Source organism: Thunnus maccoyii, chromosome 17, assembly GCF_910596095.1.
Source record: "Thunnus maccoyii chromosome 17, fThuMac1.1, whole genome shotgun sequence".
Taxonomy (NCBI): Eukaryota; Metazoa; Chordata; class Actinopteri; order Scombriformes; family Scombridae; genus Thunnus; species Thunnus maccoyii.
The window spans coordinates 21,238,248-21,261,089 of record NC_056549.1 but is presented as its reverse complement, the minus strand read 5'-3'; the positions used below and the strand labels follow the sequence as shown (position 1 = coordinate 21,261,089).

Below are 22,842 nucleotides of genomic sequence, written 5' to 3'. Positions count from 1 at the left end.
CAGAACGAAAGGGAAGCGGGGGAAGGTGATAATGAGAACTGGGAGGGAAAAAGGAGAAACAATTTGAGAAAAGGTTCATACATTTTTATCGCGTTTTAAGGACAAATCCATTGCTTGCTTTCCCCAAATGTATAACCCGAGGGGTAGAACATTAATGCCAAGGAGTCCATGAGGAGGTTTCTTCCATGCAAAACATGAAGACAGAAATGGCTTTTCAGTGATGTGGCTGTTATGTTGTTATATTGCAGTTGCTTTGAAGTACAAGCAAGAGCACCAAATACTCTGTGAAAGTCATTTACCAAAAAATTATGTTTTATTTAATCTTAATCAACAATATGAAAAAAACAAACAAAGCTCTCATTATTAGTCTTTTATTTATACTTTTATTAAAACATCATCGGCCTCCAACAAGTAAAGAATGTACATAATAATAATAATGATAATAAACTGAATTACATCCGAAAAAAAGTATTTTCTGTTTGTATATTATTGTATTTATGTTTTTTCTTTTGTCAATTCTTCAATGAGGCGTTCTCTGGACTCTGATCTCTGCATTCTCTGACTTCAAGGCTTGAGCTAGTTTTAGAGGAATGTACAGTACAGGAAACAAAAAGCATCTTCTTCCCATCTTGTTTTTTTTCCTGACATCACTACATAATATGTCTCATTTGCAATTCATCACACACATCAACCACCGGCATCTGTTCCAAAACAATCTGAAATAACCTAAACCTCCTGTGACGAACGCGCACACTTTTGGATGCAGGCATACGTTCTCTATATACTAGTGTGCGTGCACATACACATGCACACACACGCACACACACACACACACACACACACACACACACACAGTAAAACACACGCTTGGATGCCTGCAGTGGATGGTATATAGTGCTGAGCTCCGGTGCTTTAATCAGACCTTTGGTCGTAAAGCGTAACACTGACCGAGGCAGCAGCTTCCCGACAGCCTCTTTCTCAGCAGAAGACAAACAGAACCAAAAGCATTCGTCTGCCGCCAACCTCGCTCTAGCACAGCACAGATAGCCCCTCATGACTGACCCTTGTCATTCTCTGCTCCTCCTCTCCGTCAGAAGCGCATCACGCTGAGTGGGATGTCCTTTGGTGCTGGAATTCAAAGGAAATGCCACGGATGCACTGTCGAAAAAAGTGACCTTTTAAAATATATAAGATACTCACTGAGGGGGGACCAACTGTCCATTTTACACAACATAATGTCACTGGGCTGCAGAGTACGGAGATTGTCTCTTATTACAGTTTAAACCTTTAAAACATCTTTAACAATTAAAAACACAATAGCACGATAAAAACCTTTGTTTTGACTTTAAAGTCTGCACACTGCACTCAGAGTCAAGTGAAGGTTTACAGTATGTTCTGACAGGCAGGTGATGCTGAAAATCTCTTTTATGGTTTCACAGCAGTTCATGTGAGCTTGACAAGAGCAGAATATCATCCTGTCATGCAGTTGATTTCTCTATCTACCTCCACTCCAGCAGCTTTCATAAAAAGCAGTCAGTTTCTAATGGTGCTGAGTCCAGCGCTGGCGGTCATGTGTCAATGGCGTCTTGCGCTGGTGAAGGTTCATGGGGCAAACTGGTGGCATTGGGCAGCGGCTGAGTGTGGCTGACAGAGTTCTGTTGCAGCTCTAGCGCCATGGCGTTTTGCGGATGTGGGAACTCCTTCACCTGCCTGCGGTACTCCAGGAAGGTGGACGCCTTGGTAGCAATAGCCACAACATTCTTGCCGACAAAGATGGTGGAAACACGGCTGTCCTGAAACAACACCATGTTTACACCTCGTATGAGGATGGTGACCACGTTTATGGTGACCAGGCTCAGGACTGGGTACAGCATCATCTTCTGGGGCGACATGTGCTCCCCCTGCATGCTGATTTCACTGAGCGACACGCAGGGCAGAATGAGCAGCAGGATGTAGCAGTAGAAGAACATCAGGCCCTCGGCCCAGATGGGCAGGCCTGTCCGCTGGGGCTCCCACAAGTTGGCCTGGATATCCAGCAGGTCCAGTAGGTCCAGAGCTACCCAGAACAGACGGCTCCTCATGTCCTCCTTCTTCCGGAAAGTTCTCACATATTCCATACTATCCAAAGCCACTAGAACCAAGTATAAACCTGGCACACACACAGATAATAATAACGTCAAAGCCTTCCGGGCCACCGTCTCCAGACTCTTCCTGTCAGCTTTGCAATTCTGAAAGACAAAGTAGAGCTTGATCTCCAGCACAAAGATGTACAGAAACCAGAGGATCATGGCGTATCCTCGTCGGGCGGTGCGCACCTCGGCGCCGACCCACACTGCCACATATCGCAGCACTATGAGGAAGCATACATCCCCTACCAGCACTATGATACACACACCGATCTTCCTGGGACCCTGGTTCTGCTCCACCAGGTAGGCGTCCATGAAGGCCATGCTGGTCATGATGACAATAGTGGTCAGGCACACGTGGCGTTTGTCTGGAGGCGGCAACACCATGGCGAGGGCACCTGCTGGCTCTCACTCTCAGTCCACGGCTTTCAATATAAAATAAATTCCAGAAGGTACACACGGTACTGTGTCTGCTCCAAACCTTTAAGGTTGGAGAATAAAACTGTTTAAGGTGTCGTGACAGCTCTGGTGTGCACAGGAGCAAATGTCCAGCTACAGTGTGTCCAACATTAAAATAACGCTGTAAGTCACTGCACTAATAGTCCATTGAGGAGGACGTTATTGCAACGTAGAAGCAGAGCAGTCTGTGGAGTCAGCGCAGAGATGCTGGCTGCTGATTGCTCTCAGACCATGTGAAAACAGGAACATCACCTCGTTACTCAGCGGACCTCCATTGATTTGGCTCTGCCCCTGAGCAGCAGCTACACTGAGGGCTCAGCTGACACACCATGACTGAATGTAATCCACAAACAGTCAAATGGAGAATACTCTGAGAGCAAGCTCAGTCTAATAGACATGTGATGGGATTGCGGGACACAGTGCTGCAGTGCAGAAATGTTTATGGAGGTGTTTATTTTTATATGAGACACTGTGCAAAGCGGTGATCCAGCATGTGGATGTATGCGTGCGCGCACCCGTGCTGCAGCTCAGCATGTGCGAGGAATTCCTCTTTGGATACTCCTGCAGATGGTGGTGCAGTGTGTGTGGTTCCTCGCAGTCCTGCAGTGTGTGTGAAGGGAAACGGAGGAGAGAGAGGAGAGGAGTCTGCAGTGGCCAGAGGCCCCCAGCCGCCATAAATCACAGAGACAGCAGGTCAACGGCCCATGAGGCCTTGCGTCCGACGCCGGCTTCCCCGGGGGGAGGCTCTTACACTGGGCTGAAGATCCATCCTTCCCCCCTCCTCTCGCCACGTGCCAGCCTCTCCACAGCCTAGAGGAGGGAGAAATAAAGAGGAGAAGAGAGGGAGGGTGGAGGAGAAGGAGAAAGAAACCTGTCAGCACTACTGGGCCATATAACACAGTTTTCATTTGCCAACGGCCTGCCACATATGAGGAGCCAAGTAATGTGTCAACTTGGCTCATATACAGCCTGTTTCACTATTGATAGGACAGAACATATTGCACATGTTACAGTAAGATTGCTTCAGAGTGCCATTACCTCTCTATTATATGTGTGTGTCACAAGACATCTGGGTACATGGCTTAATATGCTCCAGTGTTACTATATTCAGCATATTTGGGGCCTTAATACCCAGTGGTTTAATTTTGGGAATAACATTAATTAAGGATTTATTTCAAGAAATTGTAGAGACCAAATTAAAGTCTCATATAGTAACTAACTGCTCGACACAAATTTTTCTTCTTAGGCGAGGGTCATTTCCTGCACATATTTTGTGTGAGTCCGGGGTAGTTTCCAAGGACTGTGAGGCAGTTTCATGGTATGTTTTTTTTTTTTTTTGGTGGTGCATCTTCAGGAAGAGTCAGAAATCCATAGCACAGGAAACAAAACCACGTGTAAACTATCAAGTGTCTCCTTGGTGTGTGCTCACTGGTAAAAATGTGTCAGACTGCACATTGATAACGACAGCATTGTCCACGTTTAATTTTACCTTCAGCTCAAGCTCCATTTATAGTCTCCAATTACAGTCTATTTTTGTTGAATGATGTTTCAAGGTGTTTCTGTTTTGACCTGTTTAGTATTTCAACTGATGTGTGTGTTGAGGCACGTGACGGACTGGAGGGAGGAGGGGAGGGGGGGGGGGCGGGGCTCATCATCACCTCATCAACAATCCAGTTGAAAGTTTAGAGCACTCTCTTAAAAAAAAAAAAAAATCTACAGCTGCAGAGTGCTTAACTCGCCAGCAGGAGCCCACCTTGCGTGCTGGCCTCATCCATAAATAACCCAGCGTGTCTAAATATTAGCATGGAGAGATAACAGGGCTGGATGAAAGGAAGTGAAATGTGTTAATTGAGCAGAAACGTCTCCTTTGGTTCAAGTTTGGTGAGCTTCAGCAGAAACTAGAATTTATCTGTCACTCTGTTCTGTTTGTTTCATCCTGCTCCTCCTGTCACTGGATCCTTCAGGCAGAACAATAAATCACATTAGCGTGTCTGTCAGTGGAGGTATGTTCCAAATCAAGATATAACTGTATCATTCAGAGAGCACTGGCACTGCTCCTATAAGCAAAGTTGTTTGGCTAACGCACCAAACGACTTATCAAGCGATTCCACCGACGCAGGCAAATCTCCAACGTCGGAATAAAATCGTGACAGTTTCGCCAGAGTTGCGGCGCCCTCCTGTCATCTCCATCGTTTTGTGCTTGTTTGCTGCTGTTCTTATAGCATTTCAAAAGCCCCACCTCCACCTGTAGGCTCTGAGTCTATCTTCCTCTAGGGGGGAAGTCAGTATTGTAGCTCCTCACTCCCTGCTGTGTGAGATCAATGTTTCCTTGTGAGGAGCGATGAGATCAGAGTCTACATGTCAAACACTAATCCTGTACATACTCTACATTTAAATAACATCTACCCACATAAGTTGGCTGACTGAACTACAAATGTGAACTTCATGGAGACTCTAGAGGAAAAGCCCGGCTTAACAAATCCGATTGGCCGGTATCCATCCTCTCCTTTGTCAACAATGCAGCTATAAATGTTGATAATCAATTAATAGATGTTCTAACTTTCTAAGAAGCCATCAAGTTTGCAGTTATAAATATTAATAAGTCATTCATTTATAGGAAAAAGTGATCAAATAGTCTAACAAGGGACAAACAAAGAGGTTTTTCATAATCTATAAAGCATATATAGAAAGCATGTATTAACCATCAACTTCTGGGGTGGCTGTGGCTCAGGAGGTAGAGCGGGTCATCCACTAATCAGAAAGTCGGTGGTTCGAACCCCGACTCCTCCTGTCCACATGTGGAAGTGTTCTTGGGCAGGATACTGAACCCATTGGTTGTGCCAGCACTCTGTGTGGTAGCTTGCTGCCATCGGTGTGTGAGTGTGTGTGCGAAGGAACACTGAAAATGACTTATATAAAAATGCTAAATAAATGCAGCTATTTACCATTAATAAAGTCATTAGTTATAACTTATAACCCCCTCATAAAGGGCTCTTAAGTTTTTATTGTTTTTTTTGTTGTTGTTTTAATGTTTCCTATCAAATACCTGTATTTTTGTTTTTAATACCTTTTCTTTTAAAGCACTTTGAGCTGCATTTTATGTTATGAAAAGTGCTATATAAATAAAGTTTACTATTATTATTATTATTCATAAAGGGTGCTTTAAGAGAAAATGGTATTAAAATTAGAAAATATTACCATTACCAAAACAAAAAAATTTAATTTGTCACAAAAAGTGCTTCAAACAAAAAAAAAACATTTTCGCTAACCTTTGAGTGAAATTGCTTTCAGAAATGCATTCCATATTGCTCAAGCGCTATGTTTACGTTTCTAAATCAAAGACTGCCATTTCGCTCCCATTTTGACTAACTGAGGTCTTGATGTGAGAGATTTAAGTATGTGATAAATAAACATGAGTTTGTTTCCCGCCGCTCTGTGTGAAATCACCAAAGCAAAATAGGCTTTTGAGCTTTTTTTTGAACGAGATCCAAAGAGTGAGTAGAGGTTATTTCTCATCATAAAAGCACCGCCCTCAAAGAACGTGAACTGTATCGCACACCCATAAAGGATAAACAGAAACATACAGAGCTTTAATGTCTCCTTGCGGGAATTTAAATGTGACATAACGCATATTTGCGCGTCGAGGAAGAAAAACAACACGTTACATCGAATGACATCCCGAAGCCTATCAATGGAAGACCAGTTTAAGATGAGCATGGCACCAGAATGAGCCTCATTTGTAATCCAAGCGTGGATTTGAATGTTTAAAACCCATTATGTAGAACAGAGCCTAAGTAAGAGATTAAATTCATAAGATGGTGATTAATTGACTGATTAGCAGAATGCTGTGGATCATTAACATGCTATAAGGAAGACTGCTCCCACATATACACTACATCACATCATCATTTAAATGCCATTAATTACCAAAAAAAAAAAAGACTTTGAGATTGTTTCCCTAATGAACAGATTAAATAATATGAGAGTGCTAAATTGGATGGTTTGAACCTCACAGGAATTATGACTTCAGCAGTGAAACATGGATCCCGAGATGTCATCTGCGTGATTCGGAGCTTCGAAACAGGAAGCTTATGAACTTTGACAGTAATAGATGATTAATAATCCTCTCTGTCATATACTGTAGAAAAGTTCCTTTGTCTGTGTGAAATGATGACACGATGATGATCTTTTTTTTTTTTTTTTTTTTGCATATAATTTCTGTTCAGCATTTATAATGTATAACCCGAGGCTTAAGATTAGCCCAGGGTTGTCACTGAAGAATTAGAGGGAAAAAAAAAGGGGAAGAAATGTCCTTCGATATGAGATCAGATGGCTGTGACGACAATCATTTCTTTGCTTGGCTTTTTTTTTTTCTTTCTCTCCCCCCCCTGTAAGAGCACAGTCCCGCTGTGTACCGCACGCTGTATGTTTCAGCTTTCCTTATGTGCTTCAATTACAGCATATTAATTATGGTGTACTATAAATAGGCGACATGGAGGGCTGTGAACTGGCAGTACAACATCTCTTCTCAGAGGGAGACTGTTATTGTGTCTGTGGTTCAGGCCATTATCTCTCTAAACAGCCAGAGCTGCCTTGTCAGGCATTTTTATTAACGGCTATCCTGCCTAACTGGCCGCAAGACTTCCGCATGGATCACAAAGGTTGGGGCAGCAAGTGGCATTAATGCAACTTTTTGTTGTTTATTTTGCAGTTGTTATAAATAAATAAAAAAAAGTGAAAAATGACCTATTTGGGGCCAAAGAACAAGGCAGTCAATACAACTGGGAGAACAGTATTTTGGCACATGATTTTTCCACTCTCTAGAATGTGGAAAGAAAACCAAATCAAAGCTTTTGGGTTATTTAAGCCGTGCTATTTTCAGGTGCTGCTTTTGAAGATGCACAAAAAAACAGTTCTCTTTCAGGCACTGACTCAACTTAATTACATACATGTGTTCTCTCTGGATTGATGTTTGTCTTTCAAGAAAGCTTTTTATTTTAACGCCGAGTGGTTCTGACTGTAAAACCAGCACTTGTTTACAGCACCGAAATCATTTCATCCTGCAACCGTGGATGGTATGCTCTGTTACCTGTTGGCTTCAAAGAACACCGAGATGTTTATGCTTTTGGGAAGCCGCATTGTTATGCATTAAATGTATTGTATTACATCCCCAACTCTGCTTTCTCTCCTCTCGCTTCCGCTCTCCTTTTTTTTCCTGCCTCAACACCCCAAGGATGATTAAATGTTTACGTCAATGTCAGCAACACTGCAGTGGGACGGCTCAGGTCTCCAGAGCACTCCATTTTGTCCGATATTTATGTCAGGTTGTCTTCATTAGGGCCAGAATGAGACCCATATGTTGCGTTGGCTGCCAGCCATCTCCATCATCTCAGCAGGTGTTCTGCACCGTCCTTTGTGTTAGAGTCAGCGCTTGGCTAGTTTTGGGAGAGGTGGCAGATTGCTTTGAATTTGCCCAGTATGGCTCAGCACAGCTCGGCTGAACAAACGCTCGCACACACAGAAACACACACACACACACACACATATATGTACTGCACAAGCATGCAGGCGTACACTGACAGCCTCGTGCACGCATGATAACTCACATACAGACACTTTTCGGCTCCCTGAAAGGTTGCTGAAGGGATTGCAATCTGCCGGTCACATTTTTTTTCATCCCATCTTTCACAGCCTCTTTAACCACATACTTTACTGATCGCATACATCTTGTACTGATTATAAATAGCAAGGAATTATATCCTCAAATCCCTGAATAGATGTTAAGACATGTCTCATGTCCCCCTGCTGGGACCAATAAGCAACCTGGCTGTATTCAAAGATGTCTGCTTGATTCCCCCCAAGTCGAACTGATGAATGTGTGTAACATCTCTTAGGCGCTCAGTGCATTTCCTTAATGTATTAAAACCACCAGACTCAGCTGCTCTCGCGGGGGCTTATCCTTGTCTGCGATGCATTATTCACAGTATATATCTACAGTATTGAATAGATCAGTATGCTGCTGTGGTGAAATTCTAAACACATTTTTTTTTTTGCATTTTGTCATCTTTATTATTTTTGGCTGGTTAAGTCCTTTCCACCTATTTTGTGGCACACACCTCAATTAATCAAAACATAACACACACACGGCTCACGTGTTACTTGCTGCTCTTAGATTTTCCATTCTCTTGTTTTCTTGTTATCCCTGCATAATATGCTTGTAATTTTTTATGAGGTTGCTCTGGGTTAGAATACTGAGGAGCTTCTGAAAGTAAGAAGAGGCTCGTGTTTTGTTGCAGTGGCTAAGCTCATTTTATCATCCATTATGGTTGATTAAGGCTGATCCTCACTCTACTTTCCCATGTCACATTGTGTGTACGATAAGCACCGAGGGTTCATTTCAGTACATAACTGTAACTAACCCAATCTGTGTTTGGGCTGTCGGTGCTTTTAAATAGCCGTGGGTGTTGATCAAACGCTGTTGAAATCAAACACGCCTCACATGACAAAGGATGGATAGCTGCTGCACAGGGTAGGCTCCCATCATAGTCATTGTATAGGGTTAGATGTTGAAAGCAGCTCAAAAGTGCTTTCCTCCCAACTTGGCCCTCAGCAGCAGAGACAGAAGGGGTGGGGGGGTGGGGGGGGGCTTTTCAACATGACAGACACGTCTTTTTCTCCCTTGCCAACTCTCAAACGGCCATAATGTGCGCAGCGTCAATCAAAGTGTATTCTTTATTCACAAAGCTGGGGAGAGGATCAAAGGCAACGTGCCACAGTGAGTCATCATCAAAGTGAAGAGCAGCCCTCTGACATCCCACCCGGCAGTTAGTCACTGACACAGGGGGGGTGGGGGGGGGGGTGGGGGGGGGGACGAAGATGACTAGTTGGCCAATGTATATGCAGACAAGACACCCTTGAAGTACTGTCCAAAAACGATGAAGTGATGATAAAGCTGTGAAAAGTTTTGTTTAAGTACTTTATAATTTCTATTTCCTGGTAACATGCGGTCTGGACAAGGCTTTAATCAAAAGCGCCGAGCCGATTCTTTGAGTTACCTAACTGTACAAAGAGCCCAAATCCCAACTCCACTTAAAACTGCTTTTCAACTAGCTTCTGTAACTCAATGCAATCTCTCACTGACTCTTTCTTTCATCTGCCTTTCTGAAAAAAAGAAACCCATTCCAAGGGGTTTGCCCCCTCTATATTTGATAAATAGAGTATGTGCGGCAGCGTGTGCCATTATGATTTAAACCGTCTGTGATTTTAACTAATTTAAACAATGATTGATTTGTTAACATTCAGACTACAGCCCCCGTGAGCACAGCATGTATACATCAAGTTTCTCCCTTTATCCTTGATGTCCACCCACACTCTCTTCTCATCTCTTTCCAACTGTTTAACTGTAATTACCGCTGTCTTAAAAAAATATTGCGGTCTTTCCTCCCTGTCTGTTTTTCCCTGCGTCAGTGTCATATCCTCACAGCCTACCGCTCAACTGGCCTCAGCTTGTGAAGACGGTGGCATTCAGCCCTCCTCGCCCTCGAGGGAAACGCTGTGTGTTATGTGCTGCTAAAAACAAGAACACAATTATATTAAAAAATTGTACAAAAATCCCATCTCTAGTCAGCGGAGTGAACTCCAGGACGTACTGTTATGTTCCGGAGCTGTATTTTTAGTCATCTGGGGTTACTAGAAATGTCAGTGTGGTTTTGATTTTCTTACCTCTGGGACGGAAGACGGAAGTTCTGGTTTCACCTCAGCTCTCTATAAAGAACAGAGTACACTCTCCTCTCTTATGTCTGTGATTGTGAATAAGCATTTGAAGGAAAAAAAAAAAGGTGCTGTTGTCACAAATCTACAGAGGGCTACAAGAAAAGAAGGGAAGATACCTAAAAAGAATAAAAGCTTTTTTTATAACATAAACGATTTCATAAGATTTTAAAGCATTTTATTGATTTTTTTTTTTTTAAAGCTACCTGTCTTCACAAACGCCCAGCAGGAACTGTCACTCCATGAAAATAAGTCCAACATTCCCTCTTGTTTTAGTTCATTTTTGGTCTCCATCAAGTCCTTAGCACTATGTTCACCAGCTTGTTTGCCGTTTGGTGCTGGGCAGGTAGTGTACAGTCGGTTTATTAGAGTGTTTTGATAAAAACGGTTGCCTGCTGGGACTGTGATCTGCTGGATGGAAAAGACAAAAAAAAAAAGAGCTGTTAAAAGGCCTCTTAGAGCTGAGGGAAATGTCAGAGTCGGGTGATAATTATCCATGGGTTTGTCATTATGAGCAACACCTTTTTTTTAATATAAACATATTGATTAGTGCAGCTTAAAAAACATGACTTTCAACCGAAATTGTATGACATCTTTGAGTAGATTGAGGCTTTTCCTACAGACAGCGAAGACCCCTTTTAACGATAGTTTAAGACGACAAAAAGAAACCCGGTGAGAAAAGAGGAAACACTTCTCACCAGCGCTACTCCTGTGCCGTCTGTGAGAAAGGAAACCCCACTCAATTTAAGAATTATTGCAGGTTGTAGTTTAGGGCCTTTCAGCTGACCCACAAAATACACTTTAATATCAAAATGTGCTCTAGCCTGTAATGCCGCTGTCAGCTCTGATCAAGGAAACATAACCCCATCCCTGAAAAATAACCCCTCATTTTCTCTCACTTTTACCAAAATTCCCAAATTGCAGTCAGCGGAGCAGGACGGCATATAAAACCCTCAGCTGCTTTGCTCCTTTTAGATTTAAACCTAAGCAATAACAATTGAATCCCCCAAATAATTAAGTTTTGCTTCCTTTTAATTGCTTTTGTTAAAAAAAAAAAACACACACACACACACTAACACCTTCAAGCACATACTGTAACTACCCCTCGCACTGATAATTGGATTGTCCCTTCAAGTGATTGTTGTTAATTTTTTTTAATTTAGGGCCACAAAAGAGCAAAGTGCCGCAGCGATTACCATTACCCCTCATCCATCTTTACACACACACACACACACACACACACTCACTCAGACAAACATTTCTGGCGTGGCATTGAAACTGTACCATGGTAACACGCCATTACACACTCCCTCAGCTTTTAATTCTCCCATGCACCCATGCAGGAGTTTAACAAGCATATTGATTTGACTGTGCAACACCGGCTCTCATATTCATTCCTCTAATGATAATTTGGGTGTGTGATCACCCAGGGACAGAAGTGATTTTTATCCAGCGGTTTTACAGGGAGATCCATTTAATCTTTGTGTCAATAACTCACCCTCCTCCTCCTCCTCCCCCCCTCTTCCTCAGCTTGCTCTTTTGCCATGCCTTGCAATTCTTCCTCCTGTGTTCACTGTCGCCATTTCTAATCTGGCCGCCCCTAAGAGAGGTGGCATCCATACCTCATTCCAGTCACGCCGCCTCTCTGTTTGCTTTCCATTCCACTTGAGGGTATTATGACTTCCCAAAGACATCAGAACCCTCAGAGGTCCTATTCAGTATTTATCATTTCTGTATTGTGTTAATACTGCTGCACATGTAGCTGTAAACCAAGGAAGTTAGAATCCTCAGAATTGTGATCTGTCAGATAGTGTCTGACCACTACTAAGCTCACTTTGTTTTCTCTCTCCATTAAACACCCACTCGCGTTGCTGTTTTGCATAAAACAGGATGTGCAGTGGCAGGTAAAAGGGCGAGACCAGTCACCTTCATGCGCCGTCCTCAGAGGGGAAAAAGTAACAGGAGAAAAAGAGTAAGTAGATGAGATGGAGGAAGACGAAGAGAGGGATTGACGCAAGAGAGCAAGGGGTTGCTGTTCCACGTGATTGAATAAAAGGAAGAAGAGATGTGATACAGGGAGGATTTGAAGTGCTGCTAATGAGCAGGGAGTTAAAATGGATAGCTTTACAGAGGAAGCAGATTTAAATATTACCAGCCAGGGATTTATGTTGAGAGAGAGAAAACAGGCAGGAAGGCGCAAAAATGTCCCTTTCAACAAGTCATTTCATCTTATATTCAGTCTTAAAAAATGATCTTCCATAAAAAAAGGCGAGTGAAGTAAATCTATTGATGGTGTGAGAAACGTTCCACATTTAAGGGATGACGGGTTTTTAAAACCAAACACAAGATCATTTACCTTAAGTGGAGGTGTCTGGTAGCTAACAAGGATCTTCGTCAGATTCTGTTCACGTCTGCGATGATGAAACGGAGAGTTTGACGAAACGTCGCAAAACTTTGAATGCGTCTCACGGGCAGGTTGTTCGCTGAAGGCGTCACCTGCTTTGTTTGATAATGAAATGGAAAACAATATTTCACTTAGGATTAGACAATTGTTTGCTGAGCAACTCACTGAGGAGTGTCAAATTCCTTGGCAACCGCTTCCGCTGAGGTGCAGTTAAGTAGTGTTGTGCATCTCTGTAAAAAGGTCTCATCCAATTTATATTTACTCACTGGAACATCATAGAAACAAGACAACTGAAGGACTTTACTAAAACTAAAATAATCATACAACTGTAATCATTTTTTTACAACTAGACGTGACTCATACTGCACTGTGCAAAAGATCATTTTCTACAGGCTTTACTTCGAGTGTTGCCTCCCAAGGCTTTACTAGAACTCTGGACTGTGTCATTGTGAACAGACTGCTATAGCTTTTGGCATGTGGTTGTGAACCAGCTCAGTAGTTCACAGATTTTATGTGTAATTGCTGTAGATGGGATAATTTGGCTGTGTGCTGTAATTGTGTGTTTGCACGTACTGCTGTGTTGAGCGAGTTACTTGGAAAATGTTATCAAATTCTGATTACTTATTACTTCCTTTTGACTGCACACAGCACTCCAAAAGTCTCACAGTGAATCTGAACAAAAGTGATTCCTGAATGTAGAGCTGCATCCAGCATTACTTCCCAATTACTTTAGTGCACAGCTAAGCCTAAGCCATCTCAATTGTGTGTGAACTTAAGGGCGTTATTGCGCCATTAATGATTCCTACACTTCAAAGCATTGTATAGATGAGAAAATTACAGTCATGTGACACTGCACCTGTCAGTGATGATGCAAATAATGATTATACTGCTCATATATTCTCAGTAGTTTATAGAGATTCTTATTCTATAGAGTAAACTACTGAGTGTCAATGTAGGGAGTAGTGAACGAGGGCCATGACAAAATGAAGAAATCCCATCCTCACAGTGAAGCTGTGGCATTCACACACCCTCCAACCTTGAACAAAACCCAGTGATCCCTGAATGTAGGCTTACCAGTGGTCAGCTAGACCAGTGGTTCTCAAACTTTTTCATGTCAAGGACCCCTGAACTGACACAAATTAGATCATTTTGAGAAGACCAGATTTGACAAGATTTTGTTCCAGGCTCCCCCATCTGATAAGGTTTTTGCATTTAGATGTTTTATTACAGAAAGGGTATGAAACCCATCACCAAAAGAGTCATACCATCTGTCACTGTGTTACTTATGGGTGGATATTGAGAATAAATTATATCCTCTTTTTGCTGGGGAACCCCCTGGAACACTCTCAGGAAGATAAGACAACAATTTTCCCTTTAAATCATATTCCTCCCCTTTTGTTGGAGGCGTTCAGGCCCTGCCCCAAGCTAACACATCCTGTAACAGCCTGTCTATGATACACAGAGATGATATCAACCCTCCCATACAGCTCTCCTCCAACAAACAAACTGATCTCCCAAAGTGTCGAAGTAAAAGAGTGATACTGGGATCAGTAACTATAATGCATTTAGCTCAGTTTACATAGAAATCTCTTACATTACTACCCAACACTGATGTACAGACACAAGCACACATGATTCAGGTTACTGTAACATGATATTATCCTGTGCCTGACAACAATACATGATGCTGCTGTTTGCTAACAAAATGATTTTATGTGCTTATTATCTACTACAGCAGATTAATAGATACACATCTATCTTAGCATATGGACAGAAAACTAACAGTATAATGTGATACAGAAGCCCCATACACACCCATTGTACGCCCACACAGGTGTTTTCAATTATGTTGCCTGATTAGACCACTTCTCAGAACTGACTGATTGACAACTCCTGCTGCACCTGTTAGGACGGACAACTCGCACACAATATGGCAGCGTCCACAGAGGAGAACACCGAGGTCAACGCTGTGAATGGTAAGTTATCAACTTGGTGGTCATTTCAGCTGCCTAAAAACACTGTAAATAAAATAAGACCTATTATCTATGTAGAGTGATGTCAAAAGGAAACGTTGCAGATATTCATATGCTGCCCGCTGTAAGAAGACGAGTCGCATTTGGCATCGTGAGACGCTTCGGAATTGGAATTTGGAATTTTCAACTTTGAAATTTCTGAGCTCTGACTTTACCCTGCATATCCCCACCTAACATCCACCTGAGTAGAAGTCTAATTAGCCGGAGTAACTGAAAACACCTGTGTGGGTATGTGGTCCCTTTAAGAATAATACTGTAGTCACTACTCAAAGCTAAACAAACTAAATGCTCCTTTTATTAGACAGCTCACGACATCCATAATAACGCAGTGCTATCCTCTTCTCTGAGCACCATCAGCACTTTGAGCAACATATTGATCTACGGCGGTAGCCAAACAGCAATAAGATGAGTCCAGATTTTGGCAAACTTGAAATCTGTGACACTAAGTTTCCTGGCTCTGCTGCTGCAACATAGTGGTCCAGGATGGTAGCCAAAGGTTCACAAGACAGTAGACTGTGATGGATGACTTTAATGCCAGAGTGCCGTAATAGATGTCTTTAGATCTACTTGGTGCACAAACAATACTGAGTGGGAATTATGTCATAGGTGCCACTTTTTGGAATCTCTCCCTGTCAATGGCTTACTTCCTATAAATGCACCCTAACCTTATATTAATAGTAATTCATTTAATAATTTGCGATGTTATGTTCAAGAGCTACTGTGCCACTAAGACCTTTCTACACAATTGGCTCTTTCATGTACATCAAGCGACGCTGACTTCCCCTTCAAGATGATAGCATATCCTGTTGTTCTTAATGCAGGCGTCTTCTTATCAATTAGGAAGATCTGAAGCCAGGCATCATAAATGACACAAACATCAGGTTGTCTGAAGTAAACAGCCTACAGAGGCCCCCCCCCAAGCAGATGGGGCACACTAATAAACTTTGGTTATGTCATGCTTCTCAAACAACGCTACACAGTAATTTACGAACAATCAACAACACAGAAGAGCCATTGAGATAAGCTATTAAAATCTGAGGTATTAATTATGTGACTGTGAACAATTAAACTGGGAAATGAAAAGAGGAATTTGAAAAAAAAAAACAATTTTCATAGAAGCCTATAAAAGCTATGTTATGTGTCTGTTTATGAGTAATGATTTATAGTGTTGTGTTGCTGAATTCACCAGTCTCAGCTTATCAGATAGGAAGTGACAACAACCAGTGGGGCAAGATGGCAAAAGGCCCAGTCACCTTTTGTCTTTTCAAACTCGAGTGCCAAGGAATCCGTAAAAGCACGGATCTGACGATAATACAATATATTATGATGGAAATATGTGATGACGTGCATCAAGAGGCAGAAAAACGCAGTGTAGTACTTCATTTGTAGCACATTAATGTGTTATTGTAATCACAAACAATCAGTGGCTTATCTTTACTTCCAACACCTATGACAGTTTTTTCAGCACAGGGAGCAATCGATGTTGACATCCCAGTTTACATCACTGTCAGGCTGTTAAAGCACAGAGCCCTGCAGTTTCACAGTAGACTATTCAGGGTTGCCTTCCACTTGTCTGCCTGACAATTTTTTTTTTAGAAACTGGCCACTGTTGGTGTGCAAAGTTTTTGTGTGCATTCCTGCAAAAGTCAAAACCGGTATATTAGGCGGATACCTAGCCAGGAGGTTGTACAGGTAGGGTTATACTTGCGTGCATCCGCAGAGGTCGAAGCTGATGTAGCCTTTTTATTTTGGAAAAGGTCAATGCAGTCATTTCCTCAGGTTATTGCATAAACCTTGCCAAGAATCTTCCCTGCATGAAAGTGGATCATTTATTTATGTATGAAAAAAATTCACGTTTGAAAAGAAAATGTGACACCTGTGGTTGCTGGGACAAGGTCAGTAAAAGTGACTGTGATGGAAAGAATAATGCTCCTGCTACTTTATATCTTCAAATTTGAAAGATTTAGAGTAAATTTTGATACATTTATGTCAAATGTTGAGCCGAATCTTGACAGATTTCTTGCGCCATTAATCAGCAACCATATTTCATTTTTTAAACTGTATCATGAGTGATTATGAATCCTCCTCCATGTGATCTTATGTAATATAGCATACCTTTCACGAGACTGTATTATATAAAGAACATTGTCAGATTATTCAGTCTAAGCTTTTCAAGACTGATAAAAAAAAAAGCTTAAAATGAAATAATAGCATTGTTTTGCACAATCACGCTTAGTTGTTGTCAAAGTTCTAATTTTTATTATCTGCCGCTTGGATCGTATTGTGAACGCTGCGGCGTGAATTGATTTGAAGAGTTAGAAAAATATTGTCCCATCTTAGCTCAAGATTTCAGATGAAGCTCGGGGGGTTGCTGTGAGCTGAAAAGTCAATCTGATCAATCAGCCAACTGCTGTCAGCCTTTTCAAACGAGAACAGCCTCCATCTGTGGAAGTGCTATGCTGATGCACACACACACACACACACACTCACACACGCACGCACGCACGAGCGAACACGCATACACCTCAGGGTAGTCTGCACCTTGATAGGCAACAGAGTGTATAGAGAAAGAATTAAAAAACAGCAATTTGCAGTCTTTTCTCGACAATGTGCTCTGTGTCTCCAAATGTGATTCTGCCTTTGGGCTGTGCTGTCGCCTTTATTAACAGATTAAAAGCCAAAAATTAATTGAGAATTAGTAATTCATCAAAAAGTTATTGGCGTTTTGGTCTCCCCGAACTGGGTCTAAAATCATTCAGGCTGTTAGCTCCCATTTTAGCAATCCTATTTTTTCAGCTCAGAGAGGGAGTCAGTTGAAATGCACTGTCGCCTGCTACTGTAGTTCTTTTTTGAGGCTCGTAATGTCCTTTGACAGAAGCGGGGCCCTATTTAACTGCCTCCTACATTGACACGCAATTTAGTTTTTGCTAATTATAGGGTACAGCGGTCATAAATTATTCCCTGCTCCTTAGCTCTCCCTCACCCACTTTCTCAATACACAGACGGAAACACACACACCCACATAGCCACACCAACCATGCAAACAAAATTACCCATCTGCTGATTTTCACACTGAGGCTGAATGTCACGTACAATGGGATGCCGCACACTGACTCGGGCGGGGGCTGAGAGGCAGAAAGGAAAAGAGAAAGAGAGAGCAGGCAAAGAGACAAGAGTGGGGAAAAAAAAAAAAAAAATCCATTCATAAATGCTCAGCCCTCACGCCGTCTCACAGTCACAGATTCTTTGAGACTCCAGTGCCTGTGCTTATCACACGTAACGCTTTAAATTATCACAACACCAAAAGATGGAAACATAAAATGCATCCCGACAAGAGCTGAAGAGAAGGAGCCAGTGGAAGGCAGCACAAAAGCAGCCTGCTAACAGCAGAACATGCTATAGCTCCCCAATTATAATAATGAGGCATTCACAGCTCTGCTTTATCCAGTTTGCATGCAGCAGGAAAGTACTTTCAGACTTAAATATTGGATGTGTTGAAACTTCTATTAAATTGGCTTCTCGCTGTGCCTGTATGATATTGTACATGTGTCAGTATTTCATACAGTTAACTGTAAAGATTACACAATGGAGTACATGCCGAACACATGTATTGTCATATAATTTTCTGGTTGGTTTTTCTAGAATCACATTTGAATATCTACTTCCTGTTTTTAGTCGGGTGTTGACTTGATCATGTATTAAAGGAATACAGCAAGTATTTAGGAGGTTGTTCTGTCTTATTTATAAAATGATTGAAACATGAACACTAAAATCATTCCCAAGTGTCCAGAGTAGATCAAACCATACAGTACATTAAATGTTAACAGATAACAGGTGACTATAACATTATTATCATCAAACAGTAAGAAAATGACAACTTGTAGCATCCTGTACACCAGTCTTGACTTAACTGCATAAAATGTAACATTTGTAGAAAAATAAATATTAATAAAATTATGCTGAAATAGTAGGTAAGGTAAAGAAAATATGTCACTATTCCAGAGGTGCTCACCTTCAAAAAGATTTCTCACTTAATTAATAATTTATTTTGCTAGCATTGAAAACCTAAGGCTTTTTATGAGGCTTTGAAAACACTTACTGTATGTGGCCAAGGCTCAATTTTGATTAACAAAAAAAAATGGTTATTTAATTTTCTCAGCACTCATTTATTTTATGGATGACATATATTGTACAAAAAAACTGTGTAAGTGCCCTCAGCCAGACACCACTGTAACCGGCTAACTAAGTGACCCTTTGATACTCTATGATGTATCGAGTTGTGTAAAGGAATGATGGATTGGAGGATGGCTTCCATTTCTGTGCTTCCATTTATTGTCTGGATGGGAATATTATTTATATACTGGCTCGCAACCGTCAGTTCAGACTTGCTACAAAAGATCAACAAGTTTCTTTAATTACCTGGCGATGCTAGTATGTTCATACAGAAGACATATCGATTTCATTTTGCTGCGTTTGTATGGAGTAGCAAAGTTTCACAGCTACTACTGGCATTTACCTACAGAGCGAGGACGTCTGTGAGCCAACAAACTTACCTTGTTTGCTGTACCTCATTTCTCCCTTGGCTGGACTAACATGAATCAGTAGAGGAGGGATTTTGCCTGAATATGCCAAAGAGATGGTGTCTAATTCTACAGCCGTACTGGGTAACAGAAATCGATGTGAGTGACAAACACAAACAGGGGCATAATGAATACACGTCCTCTCGTCTTTTTTCTTCTCTCTCCTTTCTCTCTCTTGTTTGTCTCTCAGCCAGGTCATAAATGCTGAGTATCCACGAGGGGCAAATGCTCCAATTCTCCCATTTCTCTCCTTGAACGAGCTCACAGATCCCTCCCCTCCTGTCTCCCTCTCTGCCTCTACATCTCCGCTGTCCCGATTTCTTCCTTATTTCACAGAGCCTGTTTGACCTGCGCTAGGGGATACGGCTCTGCCCTCCTCACCCCACACAGAGCTAACAATCTTTTTCCTGCTCCCTATTATGCTGAGCATTTGCGGTGCACACCTCGCTCAAGGTCATTTATTCAAGGCTAAGCTCACACTGTTCATGTTTACATAGCAAGAGAGAACAAGTGCTTTGAATCAGAATTGAACCTACAAAACAGCGTTTTTTTGGGGGGTTTTTTTTACGATGACTTAAAACAGTGCTACCCAGGGGATGCTTAGAAGCCAAGTTTCTTTGTTGCCGAGGCGACTGGTCTCCTGGCAAAGGGTGTGATACTAAAGAGCAGGGCTGTAATGAAGACCCGACTCCCCGGAGAGAAAACACCCGTGGCCAGTTTCACTGACATGGATTACGTCTGGTTCTAGACTAATTTGCCTTTTCAGTGGATGTCTCTGTTGAGAAATCTCTTTAGTTGGAGGCTATGCATAACTGCCCCCCTGTGTCTCACTCCTGAAGTTGCTTTACTTCAACCGTCTGGCCATCTCTCTCCTCTCTCTCTCTTTCTAAAAGCCCCGGACTGACATGGACTTGTTCCATCCACAGTCTCGCCCCTCTCCCCCTGCCTAGGACGCTAGATTTAAGACTTTAGCAGATAGTACAAGTCGTATGGCTCCGGCTTATTCATCATGTTAAATATCCCCTTTCTGCTCCCTGTGTAGATTATTCAAATGACGGCTCCCTCATATTTGGAATTAGGCTGTAGACATATTGGCTCATAAATTGGCTAGATCCGACAACACACTCCAGCTGCAAAGAGCTCCCGTGATGTATGCTCTTGTGTGTCATAATGTACTATTATTCCATTTTGAACATGCTAGTGGGTGCTGCGTCTGTGTCAGCCACCGAGATTAGAGTCATAAAACTTGGCGCTGAGATGATGTGACATTTCGCCCCGGCTGTAAAATCTCTTCAGGCTGGTTGTACTTTCACACTGTAAATTCAAAGCCTGCAGTAAGAGCACTGAGTCAGGCTTGTGCATGCTAATGGTATGTTAAATGTGTGCATATATTGATGGAGCGCCCTATTCCTGTTTGTATGCGCATTTATCCCATTTACTTAAACGCATCCTCTGGTGAAATCCGCGTGTATGAATTTAAACACGCGCCGTTAACAAGACTAAACGCAAGATGCATTTAGGCATCTTAACTCTTTGCATGAGTGTATTCAGCCATGACTGAACACGTGTGTGCACTATAAACAGTATATGCATGACTGTGTATTTGCCTCTCTGTCCTCCTGCGTGCGTGCTTAAAACGCTCTCTGAATATTCATCCTGCTCTCTTGCTGTTTGTGTGTGTGTGTGTGTGTGTGTTTGTGTCTGCGTGGCACTATCAGTATCTCCCCAATCCATCGGGCGGGGTGGCAGTGGGTTGTACAAGGGAAGGAAAAGGGACAATGAATGACATTGACAGGCAACGTGCCACAGAATGTCTCCCCGTTCCAGGGACACCGAGCTGATCGCTGATAGCAGATGTGTGTCTAATTGCAGAGGGGTTGGGCACCCTGGATACGTCTCTGTCTCCTCTGTCTCTGCCTGCCAGGAAGCTAAGCCCCCTCCAGAGCCTCCAATCACTGCTTCTAATTAGAGGCCTTATCTCTGTCAATCACCACGCCTTTCGCTCTCCTCTGTGGCCCGCTGCACGGATAACAGGGTAACTGCGAGGCGCCAAACTGGACAAAAGCTGAACGAAAATTGCAAGAGGAAATGAATGTACACGAGAGATGTTGAAGGACTGTTAAGGTGCACAAGACAGAACAAGTTACTAAACGAGAGGGATTGAAGGTGCGTAAGAGAGAATGAGTTACTGTGTGAGGGAGGTTGAAGGACTGTTTAGTTCTTGTAAAGGGTGGAACACCTGAAACTTAGCCATGAAGTGCCTCTGTGACATAATGCAGTTATATGCAGTTGTATTTCATTGGAATTAAAACCTGTGTGCTGCTTGCTGAAAGTGTGCAAATATGCAATTGTAATGACCTTGAGCACAGCCATCGATTTTTTTATTTTTTATTTTTTATTTTTTTTGCAGAAACACATTCAAAGGGACCTATTATGCTCATTTCCAGCTTAATATTTTTATTCTAGGACTCCACTAGAGTAGTCAAAAAACTCCTTATGTATCTTATACTGGCCCTTTATGCAGCCCCTCAGTTCAGCCTCTGTCTCTTAACAGGCAGTCTTAGCTCCTGTCTCTTTAAGGCCCCCCTCCCTATGAGCCCACTCTGTTCTGATTGGCCAGCTTCAGGAAGCAAGGGCCAGCTATATCAGAGACGTGTTCAGTTACTGCTAATGAAAACCCAAGATTTCCTGCTTTTGCTGCTTCATATTACAAGCTTTTAAATGACTAAATAACGGGAGACTTTTATTGCGAGGAATTTATAGGAAATGAAACGTGTTCCTCATTGAATTAGTAGAGCTTCGTTAGCAGCACTAAAAACTGGTCGACACAACAACATGAAGATATTTGGAGCACTTTGCTCAGCGGATCAGTTAGAAATAATGCAGGGAGGAATAGTACAAGCAGAAACAGCCACAGTGATGATGATGTTTGATGAAAAGCTGCAGACGACCAGCACACCTCCAACGGGTAAACTACTTATTTTACTTTGCCCTGCTGTGTAATGGAAAAACACTCACAGTGTGTGAGTGTTCAAAGCAGTCTGAGGCTGGTGCTTTTTGCTCACAGGGATAACTTCTACATACATTTACCTCATTATTTGACACTTTGGCCACGTTTATTCTGAACATCCAACATTGTAACATATTTCTTGCTGTGTACCATTGGATGTACTGAACTATCACTGAATTACTTTGATGGTTAAGGAATTTTAAAAGCCAGGGGATTCTCAGGCAAGTTCTGAAGCGTTCCCATTCATGTTCCAGTACACGCAGGCAGTGAATCACACTACCATCGCCCAAGTGTATGTGATGCAAGTTTATCAAGTGCAAGACACGGAGAAGTCAGCAACTTCCTGGTCACACAGATCAGACACATTAAATATCAAAATCAAATTTGGTCCGTGGCCCATTTTTTCATTTCCTGCTTATGACTTGAGCATAAAATCGATATTTTATTCAATGATTGATAC

General features: G+C 42.1%; 1 protein-coding gene across 3 annotated transcripts in view; it reads right to left on the bottom strand.

Annotated features, from left to right (window-relative positions):
* Nucleotides 1-457: 457 nt before the first annotated feature.
* tmem121ab (transmembrane protein 121Ab) overlaps nucleotides 458-22,842 on the bottom strand; it is a 42,043-nt gene continuing 19,658 nt past the window's right edge. The window contains exons 1-2 of one of the 3 annotated variants that reach the window (XM_042390312.1): nucleotides 17,846-17,863; nucleotides 458-3,395 (exon numbers count right to left, since the gene is read on the bottom strand). In XM_042390312.1, coding sequence (XP_042246246.1) covers nucleotides 1,569-2,513 — 945 coding nt within the window. In that variant the 5' untranslated portion in view covers nucleotides 2,514-3,395; nucleotides 17,846-17,863 and the 3' untranslated portion in view covers nucleotides 458-1,568. Of the gene's footprint in view, nucleotides 3,396-17,844; nucleotides 17,918-22,842 lie in introns of those variants that run through there. The other 2 variants (XM_042390311.1, XR_006092056.1) reach the window with 2 other exon arrangements.